The 17,841-nt window shown below is 49.6% G+C and overlaps 2 protein-coding genes across 3 annotated transcripts in view; one reads left to right on the top strand and one right to left on the bottom strand.

The window, feature by feature from the left end:
- Positions 1-10,448, bottom strand: part of LOC106010929 (keratin, type II microfibrillar, component 7C-like) — a 26,725-nt gene extending 16,277 nt beyond the window's left edge. The window contains exons 1-4 of one of the 2 annotated variants that reach the window (XM_087200177.1): positions 8,682-10,448; positions 4,752-5,573; positions 4,294-4,389; positions 3,966-4,067 (exon numbers count right to left, since the gene is read on the bottom strand). In XM_087200177.1, coding sequence (XP_087056303.1) covers positions 3,966-4,016 — 51 coding nt within the window. In that variant the 5' untranslated portion in view covers positions 4,017-4,067; positions 4,294-4,389; positions 4,752-5,573; positions 8,682-10,448. Of the gene's footprint in view, positions 1-3,965; positions 4,068-4,293; positions 4,390-4,751; positions 8,610-8,681 lie in introns of those variants that run through there. The other variant, XM_087200178.1, reaches the window with a different exon arrangement.
- Positions 6,597-17,841, top strand: LOC101705856 (keratin, type II microfibrillar, component 7C). Its single transcript, XM_021243081.2, has 10 exons — positions 6,597-6,695; positions 10,021-10,575; positions 11,239-11,382; positions 12,306-12,514; positions 13,585-13,600; positions 13,954-14,049; positions 14,546-14,710; positions 15,934-16,059; positions 16,613-16,820; positions 17,699-17,841. Exons 1-10 carry the CDS (start codon positions 6,597-6,599, stop codon positions 17,839-17,841), a joined length of 1,761 nt encoding a protein of 586 aa, XP_021098740.2.

The raw sequence follows: 17,841 nt of genomic DNA, 5'->3' as shown, positions 1-17,841 counted from the left end.
CTGGGAATTTCCACAAGTCTGTTTGTTAAAAGAATTCCAGGAAAATTTAAGAGATGTTGTAAAAGTTTTATGGGAGAAAAACATGTTTTTCTAGCTTTCCTAGTAACCATTGTCCAGGGTCAGAGGACTGCAACCCAACGACTCTACGGATGGTGAGAGATACCGTTCACTAGGTACATCTGTGATGTTTGCAGTGGGCCAGTGGGCTTGACTTCTGCTGAGGTCACCCTGCGTTCTTGGTACCATCTGATAAGAAGAGGGCTGCAGTGTACTCTTAGATGTATGGATCGGTGAATGGAAACAAGGGACGTGTAAATTCGCCTGTAGCTTTTATGAGTCACTTAGGGTCACTTGTTATCACCAGATGTTATAACCAAAAAGACAATAACCAGAATGACTAAGCTGTTTTCCTATATGTATAAAAGCCTTACTTCTTTCCTTTGTGATTGTCGAACAGTGTCAGGAGAATAAGCTGCTGTTGGTCCCCCAGGCTGTCTCCTTTTCTTTCTTTAAAGGTCAGTGCTCTCTGGGGTCCCCGGTCTCCCTCTAGAGAGACCACTGACAGAGCCCAGACTATTCCAGCCAGTGGCTCCCCTATCTCAGCGTGTTTCATCCCCAGCATATTCGGGGAGGGGGGGAGGGGGCGTTGTTTGGTTTGAGAACTATAAAAAGGAAAATGAGAGAATTGAGCCAGTCCAAGCCACCTAAAGAACCATCCATCTGTGAGTGTCAAGTACCTTCTCATTGTGATTCTAATTTGAATTTCCCTGATGACTAATAATGATGGGCAACTCCTCATGTTCTTGTTGACTCTTAATATATCTTCTTTTGTAAATGTCAATTCAAGTCTATTTCTCTGTCTTCAGGACCACAGACCTTACTGTAATGGGAACAAAACAGCAAAGGTTGCTGCCTAGGCAGTAGAAGTATAACACCACACCTAAGAGGCTAAGCCTGGGGGGAGAGATAAGAACTTAGTGGCATCTCTCCCGCCTACTAGTAGACTCCCCACTTTTCCATTGCTTCCTTTAACTGAACCATTCAGGTATTTGTCCATGAACTTAAAAGGACCCACATCTTATTCCCTTATATATAATGTATACTAGTAGTTTCTCTCTCTCTCTCTCTCTCTCTCTCTCTCTCTCTCTCTCTCTCCTCTCTTTCCTCTCCTCTCCTCCCTCTAATTCCCTTCTCCTCCATTTCATGTTTCTTTGCCTAATTCTTCATTCCCACCCTGTGTGAACTACAAACAAAAGACTGTCCTCCCAATTCATGCTACACTCCTTACCCAGGATCTGTAAGTAATAAATCTCTGAGCTTATTTCCTAGTCTGGCAGTGCACTGAATCTGCATCTTCCATCAGAAGAACCAGGGCTACTCCAGGCTAGGCTTTCCCTGGGACACCAGGGAGAAAATAAGGCCAGGCTGCCAGCATCACAGCATGGTCAAGCACCATAAACTTTTTTTTTTTGGTACCAGGGATCGAACTCAGGACCTTGCACTTGTGAGGCAGGCACAGTGCCACTGAGCTAAATCCCCAGCCCAGGCAGCATAAACTTAACACAGGTCATACAAGACCCACAAGGGCAACTGCCTGTGCAAACAAGTTTCCTGTGGGAGGTACCCCCGGTCACAGATTGGACAACTAGGCATTAGGACATCTTCCAGGTAAAAGAAGTATCTGGTAAAAGGCACCTGTTCACATCCATGACCAACTCCTCTTCATTTTTCCATTAGGGGAAGACTGCTCTGGTATAGGAACCCCAATATATCTGGGGACTCACAAAACACCTACCTCTGACACCTTCAATCTATTAAGGCCATTATTGAATCATTCATGTTAGTTCATGTAGTTTTCAGTTCTAGGATTTACACTTTAGCCTCTATTATTTTAATTTCTGTTTACACATGAAGATCATATGTCCCTTTAATAATTACAATTATTTGTTAAATCCAACATTTGGGTCATCTTGAAGTCAGTTTCTACTGATTTCTCTCTCAGAATTTCTATTTATTTGTTTCTCTTGGCAACCTGCTCCCTCTGCAACTGTGACTGTCAAAGAATGGAACCACTTCTTCCTGGGTCTCTCCACCCTCAGAACAGCGTCTAACCTCAGTGTCCCTGCTCAGGGCCAGAATTACTCAAAGATATTCACAGCACTGATGCCTTTGCAGAGCCTGATGTAGGAGAGAAAAGTCAATGTTAGTCCTGGGCATTAATTCCTGACAGTGCTCCCCAAAGTCACATGGTCACCAGTTCTGAACCAGCCATCAGAGGAGCCCTCCAAGTCCCTCCCAGAGGGCCAGGGGATAGATATTCTGGGCTTTGCTACTCCCACAAGCCCAGAATCTCCCAGAAGAGCAAAACCCACAGGTTCTCCCAGTCCCCTATGGGAAGTAGGCCTGCCAGACTGTATCAGGACACACAGGATCTCTCAGATGCCCAAGACCTCAGCTCCAGATTCACTCTGCCAGACTACATAATTTTGAAAAATCCAGTCTTCCTGTGGCTCAGGCTTGCCAACTTTTTAATAGGAAAGGATCTTTCTACTTGCCCTTTTGGTCTGAAACTTCTTTTCATTCTGGACCCTAATCCACGATGTCCTGAAACCAGCTTCCAAGAGCCTACAATGCATAATTTCTAAGCAAATGGACATAAAGTCATAGCGGAAGCCTGAAATCTGCCAAGATGGAACTATTTACACCTCTGAAATCAGCAAATGTTGTAAATCTAGGGATTGCTTTGTATGTTTTCTCAGAGAGCCCATTCTCATTTCCTTATTGTTAAAAATCTGCAAGCAAACCATTGTCCCTACCTAAATCATTCAAGAAGCCTATTGGAAATAGGGCAGAGGACTTCAAATAACACTAGTTTCTTGGCCCTCTCAGGGGAGGGACGAGACTTAAGAGAGTTCCTAGACTAGAAGAGAAGAAGTGGCAGCTGGGTAAATGGTGGACCCAAAAGGAGGTGGGTCTATGCAAATGAGATTCCAGACCCAACTGTGCAGTGCACCCACCTACGCTCATCACCCCCGATACTCCTTGACCAGGCAGCCATCTCCTGTTTGGTTTTTTGCAGGGCACCTTCCAGCCCTACCAGGTTGCATTTGGCAACATTGAGGGCCCTGCTGCTCAGACTGGGTCACTGTGGCCTCCAGCTTGAAATACTAGGGCCCCAGGAGAAAATGAGGTGGATTATGTCACCTGGTCTTTCTGTCTTTACCTATACGTGTCCAGTCTATCTGCAGAGAGGAACACCCCATACACAGGGAGGGCCTCTCACTTTCATCAGCTAGTGCTCCTTGAGTAACCACAACCAGGGGTTCCACCTGTACAACTGGCTGAAAAATGAATGGTGGGCTTTAGATAGAGCATATGTTGGCTGAGTAACACTGCATAGGTCCTCTGTCCCTCTGGTCTTTGGCACAGATGATCCATACCTGGCACTTGGCATTCTCCATCTTAGCTGTCAGCCTCTAGATGATGAGGTTCAGCTCGCTGATCTCCCCATACCAATCATCATGGCCTTGATGTCACACTACAGGAAGCAGAGATGCTCAGGCGGCTCAGGATGGGACATCCCACCACCTCTGTGTCTTTATGCCAAGCACCACTACAGGCAACCCTGTAAGCGGAACCTCCTGCACAGTCAAGAGGGCAGCACTGACCCAGACAACAACAGCAGCATCCTTCCTAGTGTGTCCGCAGCCCACACACTCCTGTGTGCCTACTCTGTCAGTGCCCTCAGAGAACTGATTTCTCTTTGACATTCCCAGGAAGGAACCTGGGCATCTTCAGAGGAGGGGCAGTTTCTCTAGATTAAAAAAAAAAACAACTTTGCTAATAAACATCTAACATCCCTCCACCATCGTGTCTAGGAGGCTGGTATCCTGAGCCACTCACCCTGGTGCAGTACCAGGACTCAGCTTCCACCCAGCTGCGGGTAGCAATGTCACCATACTGACCTTGATCTCAGCCACAACACTGTACATGTTCAGTTCCCAGCTGTTGTCCATCTTGATGATAATGGAAGTGTCTGAGATGTGAACTGGCAGAATGTGGATCTCCTGCAAGGCCAACAGTCATTTGCATCACACATGCCATCCACAGCTAAGTGAAACAGAACTCACATATCCCTTCTGTTCTACACACACATGCACATGCCTGAAACCTTCCATGCCTTGTACCACCAAAGACCCTAAGCCATCAACTGCTCTGTTTCCTCTGTGCCCGTGCTGGCCTGGGAAAGAGAAAGAAGTGGGATGACTAATGCCTTTTCTGTCCAGTGCTTACCTACTCATGCAAACCCTTCTGGAAGCTAACCTCCTCCACCAGGCTATGCACATCAGCCTCCAGGTCTTCCTTGCAGATGTAGGCATAGTTGACCACCTAGAAATACAAACACAGTGAGTTCCCGCTGTTCCAGAGGTTTTCTTGGGGCTCCCCTTCCTCAATATCATTCTGAGACCTGAAAAGTAAGTCAGAGGTACAAGTCCAGAAGTTGGTGATCAGAAAATTAAGCTTCAAACCCAGCAAGACATAGTATGTGACCTTTAACAATTTTTTCACCTTTCGGGGCCTCTCTGTAAAGGAATATCCAGAGAATGCCTGCCCCATGGATCTTCTAGGATGTGAGAAAGAAAATGCACTTTCATGGCTGGAGATAAAATGTTAGCTAAAAGAGTGAGACCTGGATGCCCCTGGGGCCCGCCGGGTTCCAAAGCTGCTGGCTCCCCAGCACACCCACTCACCTGCTCGATTCTGACCAGATCGTTCTCAGCTGTGGACCTCAGAGCAACCTCCTCTTCACATCTGCAAAACAGAAAGAGATTTGGCACAAGGGAAATTTTTTAGGACCTTGACTGGTCCCTACCCCTGCCTGGAATGTCTAAAATGTTCCTTATTTATCTCTCTCCCTGCCCCCGTGTCTGAAGCATCTCTCACCCACAGCCCCAGCAGTACTGTAACATCCTCTAACTTGGATAGACACTACTTACTTCAAAACTCTTCAAGCCAGGGGTGGTGGCACATGCCTGTAATCCCAGCACTCAAGAGGCTGAGGTAGGAGAATTACTGTGAGTTCAAGGCCAGCCTGGACTACAGAGTGAGACCCTGTCTCAAAAAAAACAAAAAAACCCCAAAGATCATTATGGTTTGGTTTGGTTTGGTTTTGGGTACTGGGGATCAAACTTGGGTCCTTGCGCTTGCACAGCAGGCAGTGAAACCACTGAGCTAAATCCCCGGCCCCTTTATGTTTTTATTTTAATATAATAAACTAAGTTGTCTGAGTTTAGATTTAGGAAAGTGGACAGAACTAGCAATAAGAATCGAGGTGTGTGAACCATAGGGCTGGGGTGGTGCAATTTGTTTTGGTATCCCAAGCACCAACACAGTAATGGAACAGAGTAAGTGCTCAGAATAAGTGTAAGGATGAATGGTAGGTAGAAGAATGGATGGATGGATGGATAGAGAGATAGGGATATGCCCTGTGTCCTGAAAAGTTCATGAAATAAGAAAAGGCACTCAGCTGATATTTCAACGTCTCTGCTCTCTTTGTGTCATCTTGTCACTGCCTATGTGTTGAGAAAAGATAAAAGGGGGTTAATGAGGGAAGGATTTTCTAAGGCCAATTTGCTTGACTGCTCCCGGTTGTCATAGCCTGTATCTCCTTCTTAGGGAAATGGCCTTCACTTGCAGCCCTTCAGCACCTCCTGCACGTGGTTGAGCTCCGAGGCCAGCCTCCCACCATCGGCCTCCACACACTCAGCCTCCCGCCTCAGCGTCTGGATGTAGCCCTCAAACAGCGGCTCCAGGTTGCTCTCGAAGCACTTGTGGTTCTGGTAGACCTTGTGGTTCTGGTCTCCAGCAGCTTGTTCTGTTGCTCCAACCTAGTGTTATTTGAGGTCCACTGCTCCAGCACCTGCCACCCCGAGGCACAGCCACCTGGTCACCCAGAATGCCAGCATCCTGGAGAGACCTCCCAGCTTCTGATGCACTCCATAGGTGCTCTCTATCATTTGAGATGTCTACAAGCGTAAGTCCAAGAGTCCCTCAATCAAGTGGCAAAGTCCTTTCTGCCAGGGGTAAGATCTCTCCCAACCTTGCCTGGCTAAGCTTCTTGCCCGCCTGCATCTTCCTGGAATAAATCTTGCCAGGAATCCTCAAATAGAGCCAGTCCAGGAGGGGGTCCTGTTCCTATTACTTATTTGCATTTCTTATGTGTCTGCTGTGCATGCACTGCCTCCTCCAGATCTTGGCCCTGTCTCTCCATGGAGACCTTGACTGTTTGGTCAGTGCTGTCAAACCAGGAGCCCATGCCCCATTCTCATTTCTCTGTGTTTGTCTGTGCCTTAGATGTCCAGCTCCTCCAACAGACTGGGAGTTTCCTTGGACCAAATCCCTTCAGTGCCCAGCCCAGGAAGTAAGAGTTCAGGAAGGGTGTGATCCAGGACACCCACCTTGTTGATAAAAGCAGCGAACCTACTATTGAGGCACTTGATCTCCTCCTCCTCATGCTTCATACACTGTGTGTTGGGGTCAATCTCCAGGTTGAGGAGTATGAGAGGACTCTCACTCACCTGACCAACACCCTGGTGATGCAGGGGGCACTAGGGCTGCTCAAGCAGTATTGGAAGCTGCAGCTGCAGGAGCTGGTGAAGAAGGCCCCACAGATGCTGCAGCTGCCAAAGCCTCCAGTGAGGACATGCCATTATAGAGGGCGGCAGTGATGCAGCAGCAGCTGAGGTGCAGCCGAAGAGGCAGCCAAAGCCAAGTCTCTGAGTGCTCACCCAGGAGAAGGGCTTGCAGTCTCCACTAGGGAAGCTCAGGCAGGAGGATCCACAGTCATGGCAACTCTAAATTGGAGGAGATGGAGCTTTGAGGAATAAGAGAAAAAAACAGAGTCTGTCTGCCTCGCCATGTGGAGTGGCCATTTTATGGATTGAGGAATTTCACAGGTATGTCTCTTCTCTTCTGGGATAAAATCATCAAGACTTGGCTTTGGAAAATCCTACACCCATATTTGGGTGCTTTGAGCCAAGGTATGGCTCATTCCAGAGATGCTTTGACCATTGTACCGTGGAGAAGGAGAAATGCATTCCTGAAATGTGCACACTGATGCTTAGGATGCTTGAAAATGATGTTAATAGAAGTGGACACACACATACAATTTTCACTCTCTATGTATTATCCCCACATCACATCCTTCTCTCTGAGCATGACTCTGTCCAGGTGAGGCACCACTAGTGCTCAGCTTGATGTTCCAAGCCACCCAGCCCATCCACCATATCCACTGTCTGGCCTCAGTCAGCTCCTTCCCCTACTGGGGATTGAACTCAGGGCCACCCCGTTTTCCAGTCACAGAGGACTGCCTGCCATTCCCTGAACAGGCTCTGAGCACCCTTGCTTGATGTCTTAGCTTCCCCATTCCATTGGCCTGACTCCTCCTCCTTTCTCTCACCTTGGTACTTCCAATTCCTCAGATCCAATAAAGTTTCATCTCCTCCAAGAACCCTGTCCTGACCTCCTCCCCAGGCCCTGGTACTGGAGGCTTGCTCTGCCAGCAGCTCCTGTGGCATGACGTCCCTCCATTATACCTGCAACCTTGTATGGTGGTCCTCTGCCCACGCCTGCCCTGCCTGGAGACTGCAGACCTGCCATCACTCTCTGACCCTGGTTGCTGACGCATGCTCAGTAGATGTTTGCCTTCTCCCCTGCATTGGCTCCTGGGACCCACTGGGGGGTAAGGAAAAGATGTGAAGACCAAAACAGGACATTAGCTTTCCATCCACAGACTGATATTAGTGAAAAAGTGGGCAGGAGAATGATTCCTCAAAGATCTGGCTGAGAATGGAGAAGCCCTCTTCTTCTTCAGCACCCCTCTCTATGGGAAGTCTGTTCCTGACTATGTCTGAACCCTTTCATGCTTTGGCCCATCTCTCTCCCCTGAGTTCCAAGAATAATAAAGAGGTCATGGAGCACATTTCCCTGAGGCTGGGTCTGTGATTAGTGCTAACATTTGAGGGGACCACTGTGCTTTAGATGTCCAACCTCTCATTTCCATTTCCTTCAGGTTGTGTTCTTAGCAGGCTGAGTTCAGCCTGCAGCTCTCCCATCTCTCTGGATTTCAAGTGCACTTAGTTTGTGGATAAAGGCTGTGTATTAACATCCTTAGTGACTGATGGCACAGAAGGTCCACTTCATCCATCCACCAAAACTCAGAAGGAGTCCAGGCAACAGGTATGTAACTGCTTCCATAAGCCTAATTTAAATCCTCCATGCTTCAGGGTAATTTCATTTCATTTTGTGAGGATACTAAGGAAAATCTCCTCCAATTCTATTCCCCTCAAAAAACTGGAATAGTTGACTGGAAATAGAGCTTAGTGGTAGAACAAGTTTTTAGTACATGCAAAGCCGAGTTCAATCCCCAGCACCAGTAATAACAATTATAAAAATTTAAGAGTAGAAGTGCATTTTTTTCAGTACTGGGGATTGAACTCAGGGCACCAAGCTATGTCCTAGCTTTTTTTTTTTTTTTTTTTTTTTGAGACAGGGTCTCACTAAGTCACTAAGTTGCCAGGCTGGGCTCAGATTTGCCTCAGCTTCCCAAAGTGCTGGAGTTACAGCTGTGTACCACCATCACCATCACCACCACAGCCACCACCCCCCAGCTTGGAAGTCACCTTACAGCCAAGCGTTAGTCACACTGTCGCACAAGACACTGGAGTCTAGCTCCATCTTCTCCAGACAACTGTGGCCAGGCTTAACCTGTTACAAAATAGACCAGAGCTGGACTGAAAGAATTCAAGCCCAAGAGAGTGTGGGAAAGACAGCAAAGAGGACGATGGGACACTCCTTGGACTGTAGGTCCCAGGCAGCCTACAGTCAGGACTGGCAGGGCTGACCTCTGCAGTTCCAAGATTTAATTACTACATGCACAATAATAATCATCTTGAAAGCAAAGGAAGCTCAGGTGACTTGCATGCTTCTCTTTAATGCTATCTCACATTCTGGTTTCCTCTGCCAATAACTGGACTAGTAATTAACCTCCTTTATGATGGGTCATGACCTTCTAGAATTGATGGCCATTAGTTGGGGGGAAGGCTTTAAATCAGACCAATTTCTCTGAGAGTTCAGAGCCCAAAAGTCCATGCTCCTGCCTCCAAGAAGAACTCAGCCACACTCAGCCCCCAGAGACTCAGACCCTGGGAGACTCCAGTGTGCAGGAGGGCTGGGGGGTCACCATTAAGGTTCTGACCTGCTATGGAGCCTTCCATGTAAGACCTTAAACAAGTCCCTGACCACTCTGAGCTCACCTTCATCAGATAAATAGGCACAATAATACCAACCTCAGAGGGATTCCCTGGAGTTCCATGGATAATGTATTTAAAAGCCTTTCACACAGTACCAGACACATTACTGGCACTCCTTTCCTCTCCCCAAGCAGAAGAGAGAGTGTTCAAGGAGCAACTGCCCACAGGGAGGGGGACACTAGGAGTAGAGATAGGCCCTGAGTTCTGAGAAGAGAAAGTTTGTGCCCAAAGGGACACAGGCGGAATGGCAAGTTAATAACAGAAGGAGAAATAACCACATGTGGAACTCTCATTAAGTGCTAGGTAAGGTCCTAAATGCTTTGTGGTCCATTATCTCATTAAATCCTCCCAATAACTCTCAGATGGGTAAATTACTATCCTGATTTTGCATTGAGAAAACTAGGGCTCAGGAATGCTATTCACCTGCCCGAGGACGGTCAGGCCAGGAAGCTGTCCTGACTCGTGAGGCCCAGTCCCCTCCACACACACATGCAGGGCCCCACACTGTGCAGCGTGCTCCGGTAACTACGGCTCGGCTCGCAGCCTGCAGGGAGGGTCTGGCACCCCAGTGTGGGGCTTGTGTGCCAACAGAGGAGCATAAGGTTCTGCCCACAGACCTACCGTGCAAGACCCAGGGCTTCAGGGCCCCAGGCGAACGCAGTTTAATGGGGGCAGCAGGAAGGCGCGGCCGGCTTTGGGTCTGGGTCAGGCTCTAGGGCAGAGCCCTTCAAGCCCTGCAAACCCCTGGATCTCGAGCTTCCTCTGGGGACCCACGGGTTGCCTTATAAGTGGCAGCGCCGACTTGGAGATCCAGCCTGCGCCTGCAGGCGCCACCGCACGCCTCACAGTGTCCTACCTCTCCTCCAGCCTCCTCGGAGCCCCCTACAGGGTTTGCGCCTTCAGCTGTGCCTCCTGCGGGCCCAGGCCAGGCCGCCGCGGCATCACCGCCACCCCCTACCGCGGCATCTCCTGCTCCCGCGGCCTCTCAAGAGGCTTTGGCAGCCGCAGCGTCTGCGGGGCCTACCGCACCGGCTTCTGCGGCCACAGCTTTGGCTACCGCTCAGGCGGCATCTGCGGCCCCAGCCCGCCCTGCATCACCAGCGTGTCGGTCAACGAGAGCCTCCTCACGCCCCTCAACCTGGACATCGACCCCAATGCGCAGTGCGTGAAGCACGAGGAGAAGGAGCAGATCAAGTGCCTCAACAGCAGGTTCGCTGCCTTCATCGACAAGGTGGGTGACCTGCACCGCACCCTTCCTGAGCTAGCACATTCTAGAAGGAGATGGGAACCCTCAGGCCAAGATATTTAGAAATAAAGAATGGGGACTGCTATTTTATATCATTGTGGGTGGTACAGACCCTTGGCATTAAATGACATTGAAAATCTGATGAGAAGAATCATGACCTTTTACGTCTACTTCAACCCTTGAAGTAGGTGAAGAAACTAATTGGACGACAACGACTTGCTTCCTCCTTTTAATAGAGCAAGCCTAAGGTTCAGAGTTGCCTAGGACACCAGTTTCAGCTAGAATTTAAAGTTTTGTGAATTCCTTACGCACACCTACTGATACTGGACTTACATCGATAGTAGTGAGGTGAAGTTACCCTCTTAACTCTTCAAGTGTAAATGTTCAGTGAATCTGTCTATGGTAGAGAAAACATGAGATGCAGGGGAAGACAAATTCTGAAGTCTGTCTGAGAAGTGTTGATATCGGAGAATTTGCTACTAGTCTACACAGAAAAGTGCCAGGGATAGGGCAAGGGGTCTCCCTAGGGGCCCACAGAGAGGGAGCCAGAGCAGGACCAGGCCCAGGCTCTCTCCAGCCACCCAGAGGCCTGGAGCCTGAGTACCCAAAGCTGGGAGCCCCTGCTGCCCAGTGCACTCCAGCAGGGGCTGATCCACACAGTGGGCACCATAACCTGTGAAGGTGACCAACAAGTGGAATGAGGAAAGGGCCCAGGTCCAGGAGAGTGTGGCCTGCGCTCCACCCTCAGTGCCTCCACTGATTGGCTATGTGCTCCTGACAGTAGCACCCGCCCTCCAGAACTTTGAAAGGGAAGATTGGGCCAAGGTAGCCATGAGGTCCTGTCAGCCAAGACCACCTAAAATTATCCCATGTAGTATTGGCAGCCCCTATTCCCCATTTCTGGATGTTCCAACCTCATATTCCCGGCTGCTGTCCTGGAAGGGGAGGAAAGGTACCTGAAGGCTAGAAGGCAGGGAGAAAGACATCTCTCTCTACTTGAGCTTCAGCGTATGAGAAGTGGCAACCCGGAGGTCAAGGGGCCCAGTCTTGTTTGCTGACACCCCTTCCTGGCCAGCAGTGGGTACCCCTCCCATTGCATCTCTCCAGTCTGAATCAGAAGGGTGGCATGCCCCACCTTCTCTGTTTTCCAAATCCATCCCATCCACTCCACCTGCCTGGCTCTAGAGACACTATATAACTTTAGGCCACCTAGCACCACACCACCACTGCTCCAGGCCTCTTCAGACCCCAGGCATCCTGCTCAGCAAGGCCTAACACCCCTGCCCTCCCCAGTTAGGAAGCCCTTCCCACTTTGACCATTCAGCCACTTCTCACCAAGCCGGGGCTGGGCATGAGGCCTGCCCTGGGGGAGGTCATGGTGGAAGGCTTCCTTCCTCCTCTCCTGAAGCTCCCCTACATGCCTTTCCTCCAGAAAGCCTTCCCAGATTGTCATTCCTCCACTCCTACCCTTCCCCCTCAAGCCCAACAGTAACTCTGCACACCCATATGCCTCTCTGTTCACAATCATCCATCCTGGCACCTGGACAGACAGATGCTTACTCAAGCCTGGCAAGCAGTCACAAAACAAGAATTCCCCGGGTGCATCCTCTTCCAGAAAAGCTCAACAGAGCCATGACATGATCCAGTTCTGCACATTTCCCTGCCAACTCCACCATGACACTGCTTATTCTTCAAGCAGGATGGAAGATGCCAGCCCATCCCACACTCTTCTCCCATTTCCACCTCAGGTGCGCTTCCTGGAGCAGCAGAACAAAGTGCTAGAGACCAAGTTTCAGTTCCTCCAGAACCGAGAGTGTTGCCAGAGCAACCTGGAGCCACTGTTTGAGGGCTACATCCAGACGCTGAGGCGGGAGGCTGAGTGTGTGGAGGCCGATGGTGGGAGGCTGGCCTTGGAGCTCACCCATGTGCAGGAGGTGCTGGGGGGCTACAAGAAGAAGTGAGTCTGCCGCCCAAGGGGAGGAGTGGAGAAACAAAACGGGATTAAGTTAAAGAAAGGTGTATTTGGGTTAGACCACGAGGTACTTCGCAACAGGGAGAAGACAGTACCAATAAGCCTCTGGGTAGAGGGAATTTCTGTAAGAGGCTGAGAATCTAAAGATTGTAGAGATTCTGTACTGCTCCAATTGCCTCATAATTACATATTTATTTCATTAATTCACCAAACATTTATTGAGCATCTGCTCCATACTGCAGGTGCTATGTTACCCCTGAGAGGGGAAAGGATAAGAAGGAAGGAGGATGAGGAACGTAGATAGAATTAGGCCAAGATTCCTGTCCCCCAAGGAGTTACAGTCCACAAACAGAGGAGGCCTTTGAAATGTGCAACACACCCACCCAGACTCCCATCAGTCATGAGAATCCCTAAAACCAGAAGTGCTTTGGGGAACACAAGTTGATTTGAGTGCCCAGAGATAAGGATAGATAGGTCCCTTCTATTCTGACACTTTTTAAATTCTATGATCACCTCCAAAAGATCCAGTTTCTGGCATGAGTTTGTCTAGAGCTTTATTCTGTTTTTTCTCCCCACATCTGAGCCTTGTGTCCTTTGTACCTAGGTATGAAGAGGAGGTAGCCCTCAGATCCACTGCAGAGAAAGAATGTGTGTCCCTGAAGAAGGCCAGTGGCCCCAAAATACTCATGCACCGAATCAGAACTAAGGACAGAGGCATCAGGGCCTCTCTGTGACGGCGAGAGGCTGAACTGTTCCCCAGAACGACACAGCCCAACTTTGCCTCTACTCCTTTCTGCTTCAAAGCTCCATGGGTGGCCCCTGACACCAGAGTGCAATGCCACCTTCACAAAGGGCAGTAGTCTAGCCCCTCTGGTCACTGGCTTCCCAACACCTCTGGCCCTGTGGCCATCATAGAGTGGGAACCCAGCAAATATGTGTGAGGAAGGCAGGGGCTCCTGAGAGGATGCGAGGCACAGAGAACAAGGCCCTTGCTCTGAGCCTCCCTGGCTGAAGAGGGGCATGACTGATCCCTGACCCTCTTCTCCTGACCCCAGATTCATATTCCCATCCGTGAGATCCAAAGCTGCAAGGGGTGGAGCATCATTAATATGACCTATTTCACACTAGTGCCTAAGTATGGACAGTAGCACAAGATGTGAGTTCTACAGGAGTCACCCTAGTGTTGCCAGAGGAAGTACCTGGAAACCTCAGTAGAGTCCCCTGCCCACCTCTATTTCTGACCCACCAACTGCATAAAGGGCTACACCATGGCACCGGGCACAGGAGTGAACATCTATGGAGGGTTCCCAGGGAGTTTTCTTAGCCTGATGGGTGCCTCTCACTGGCAGGGAGAAAAATACAAGCTACAGATTGTCTCCCAGTGGGTTGATTTCTGAGACTCCTGGTCCATCTTCTCTCTTCAGAATGTGGACAACAACTACCTGCATAAGTCTGATCTGGAGGGAAATATGGAGGTGCTGATAGAGGAAATCAACTTCCTGAGGCATCTGTATGAGGAGGTGAGAAGCCGCAGAGCAATGAGGCAGCAAGGAGGATGTTAGACACTGGGAAGGATCAGTCACCATTTCAGCTTCTGAGCCTCAGGGTAAGAGGTGGAGAGTACAGAGCATTTGAAAGCCCCAGGCTGGTTTGCTGTCAGAGGTAAAGAAGCACAACTTGACCTCCTGGCTCCATGACATACAAGCTGGTATTCCTGGCCCTTGAGGTGACAGTTATCGAAAGCTGGTAAACTCTGGTCCTAGACTCAAGGATGGAGTTGGAGATGCTGACTGGAACCAGACAGCTAGCCTCAGATGTGGGCTTTCTCGGCCTTCTCTCAGTCCTGGGACTCTGGGCTGGAGGAGCATTGAGGGCCCCAAGACTGAACAAGAAGACTCTGACTTGAGCTTCAGACAATGAGGCTATTAGAGGAAGAAAGGGAAGAGGACTGAGAAGGACTCTGAGAGGCTGGGCTGCAGAGAGCAGAGACTGACTAAGAAGCATTTCTCCTTGTAGGAAACTCACATTCTCCAGTCCCACATCTCAGATACCTTGATCATCATCAGGATGGACAACAGCCGGCACCTGAACATGGACCACATTGTGGCTGAGATCAGGACTCAGAATGATGACATTGCTACCCGCAGCTGGGCCAAGGCCAAGTGCTGGTACCACAGCGGGGTGAATGGCTCAGGACACCAGCCTGCTAGACGTTGCTGGGACCACTGCACTGTAAATCACTATGACTGGGCCTGACTCAAGATAGGGCCCCAAGTAAAACAAAAAACACACATCTTGTTCTCTTTCTCCCATGGAAGAGACAAGGCCCCATGAGAAAAAAAACAGGCGACAAAAGGGCATGATAAAACAAGGCCTGGCCAAAAAGAGGATGTGTCTTCCTCCCTGCCCATTCGCCATAAGACTATCAAACATGATGCCATACAGACCCTAGCCGCTCTCACTGTTCCAGTCACAGGCACCCCCTTTTACCTCGCCCTGCACTTCCCTTATCTCTACAATAAAGAAACATGCTGCAGTTGCCAGCCAGATGTTTTCTCCCATCAGAGGAAGGCTCCACCTGGCCTCAGCCTTTTATATCTCTTTGTTCTGTCTTTTCTTCATCCGCCATTGTTCTCTCCGTAAATCCCTCAGCTGTGCAGGCCAAGGCAAACATGGCAATGGGAAAGACGTTAAGTGTTTAATAAGAAAGGCTTCTTTTATCTGAGGAGTCTGACCTCTAAGGGTGTGTTATGGCTTATATCCAGATGCCCCCCAAAGCCTCATGCATTCACAGATGGGGCTTATTGGAGGTGGCTGGATCTAGGGTGTGTGAATGTGGATTAAGGATGCAATGCTGGGATTAAGAATATGTGGGATAGGGGATTTAGCTCAGTGGTTTCGCCGCCTGCTGCGCAAGCGCAAGGACCCGAGTTCAATCCCCGGTACCAAAAAAGAGAATATGTGTGATTAGTCCACTGATTGGAATTAGCATAGTTCTGGGTTGCACCAGCCAAAAGGTGGGTAGCCTGAATGGAATACAAAGGGAGAGGTAGACTTCCTGCTGCTGCTGCTGCTCCTGCTGTTGCTGCTGCTTTGCCCCTGAGTGCCATGGACTAGTTCTCCTCTGCCATGCCCCTGTGCCATCCCACCCTGCTTTGAAGCCAGCCAACTATGGACTGAAACTGCTACAAACTGTGAGCTGAAATAAACCTTTCCTCTAACTTCTGAGTCCCAGAAATGCAAAAAGTAACTAAGAGAAGGACCAGAGAAGCTCTCAGGTTAGATTGATGTGGTGGAGCTCCCATGCAAGGTCGCACAGGCTGAGCACTATACAAGCTGCATAGTCACTAGTGATTTCCTCAATGTCCCATCCTAAGCCTCATGAGCATCTCTGCTGTCCTCAGTGCGAGGAAATGAAGACTACAGTGATCCAGCATAGGGAGACAACGCATCACACCAGGGAGGAGATCAATGAGCTGAACCACATCATCCAGAGGCTGGCAACAAAAATGGAGAACACCAAGTCCAAGGTACAAGAGCCATTCTTGCTGAATGAAGACAGGAGAGCAGTATGGAGGGAAATAAGGTGACAAGAGCTTTCTCTGTCCCATAGGCAGAATGGGACAAAGGAAATAGCACTGGTCTGACATCAGGCAACTTGGGTTCTCACATCTACCCTGTCATCTGCACGTTCCAGGATTCAGGAGAGCCAGTTGACCTCTTCGGTCCATTGTCCAGGACAGGGATCACATACTCATGCATCTACAGAGGCCAGGAGATGAGTGCAGCAGGCTGTGTCCAAGGCACTGGGGGTGGTAGGGCAGGGGCTACGGCAAACCCAACACACAAAAGGCAGAGCCAACCAGAGCCCACTGAGGAAGGCTGCACAGAAATGCAGACCTAGTGTCCTATCAAAAGAAGCCAGGGGCTTAGACTGTAACATTAATTTCCACCATGCCAACCTTGCCTGGGAATACCTACTTGCAATGAGTGAGGCCTCTTCTGACAGTCAACAGTTAGTCAATGCCTGGCCTCTAACTTTGAGCCCACAACAGGGAGCTATAACTCTCCTTCATCACCCAGGACACCATGCTGGAGACCGAAGTGACCCAGTCTGAGGAACAGGGCAAGGCAGCCCTCAAAAATGCCAAGTTCAAGCTGGCCAGGCTACAGGAGGCTCTTCAGAAGGCCAAGGAGGACATGGCCTGCCTGCTCAAGGAGTACCAGGAGGTCACAAACTCCAAGCTGGGCCTGGACATCGAGATCGCCACCTACAGGCGCCTGCTGGAGAGTGAGGAGCAGAGGTGCAGCCCACAACTGAGGGAAGGGTGTCTGTTCTCTCTCCCAAGTAATCCTGCTGTGCTTCAGAGCCAGGAATATGTTTGCATATTATTTACATCTAATTTGTATTGAGATTACTTAGAGAAGGGAATTTGCAAGTTAAAAGATTGCATCGACTTTGCTTTCTCCAATTCATTTTTGTCTCTTTGCTGTCCCCATAAGGTTGTGTAAGGGCATCAGTCCCATATCTGTAAGTAATTGACACTGTGAATTTGGAAATCAGGACTAGGAGTTCAGGTGGGCAAATGTATTCTTGTTGTTTTGTTTTTGGTACCAGGGATCGAACTCGGGACCTTCCACTTGTGAGGCAGGCAGCAGAACTACTGAGCTAAATCCTCAGCTGGGGCAAATGTATTCTTTTCCTGATGCTGGCTATTGACCCCAGGGCCTTGCACAAGCTAGGCAAGCACTCTACCACTGGGCTTCATCCCCAGCCCCCAACTTTTTCTTTAAGGGTCAGGCAATAAATATTTTAGGCGTGTGGGCAATACAGTCTTTGTCCCAACTACTCAACTTTTACTGTAAAAGCAGCCACAGCCATGTGCAACACTTAATAGGTATAACTGAGTTTTTTAAAAAATTTATTTACAAAGCAGGAAGCCAACCCACTACAGAGGGGTGGGGGGTGGTCACTGAACATTGAAGTCGCTCTTTCTACCTATAGGGAGGGCCTGGGCTAAAGGTGTACCATGGGTACAGTGACGTAGGTCGGAGGGGGAGAGGCTGGAAGCAGAGGGAGGCGCCCTAAGCAGAGAGGCCCTGGCCATCTGGCCAGCAGGCAGGCCACAGGTAACCCAGCTGGGGCTAAACTCTGTCCTCCTCCCACAGGTGTCAGCAGCTCCCGGAGCAGGGTCATGTATGGGGACCTGCATGTGCCAGCCTCCCAATGGGTGACAGACAGCATCTGCAGCACCCCGTGCAGAGGGAAGAAGGTAGCAGTGAGCACCAGCTGTTCTGTGTATTTTGAGTAG

The sequence above is a fragment of the Heterocephalus glaber genome, unplaced genomic scaffold, assembly GCF_053883595.1.
Source record: "Heterocephalus glaber isolate CG9 unplaced genomic scaffold, H.glaber_assembly_v1.0 deba00001733, whole genome shotgun sequence".
In the NCBI taxonomy this organism is placed as follows: Eukaryota; Metazoa; Chordata; class Mammalia; order Rodentia; family Bathyergidae; genus Heterocephalus; species Heterocephalus glaber.
This window is presented reverse-complemented; position numbering and strand designations above follow the sequence as displayed.

Bases quoted from the DNA above. Each gene is read 5' to 3' on its own strand.
- LOC101705856 (XM_021243081.2), top strand. From the start codon at position 6,597: ATGCAGGGGGCACTAGGGCTGCTCAAGCAGTATTGGAAGCTGCAGCTG. The intron at 14,050-14,545 runs GTGAGAAGCCGC...TTCTCCTTGTAG, and splicing joins TGAGGCATCTGTATGAGGAG to GAAACTCACATTCTCCAGTC. The intron at 14,711-15,933 runs GTGAATGGCTCA...TGCTGTCCTCAG, and splicing joins AGTGCTGGTACCACAGCGGG to TGCGAGGAAATGAAGACTAC.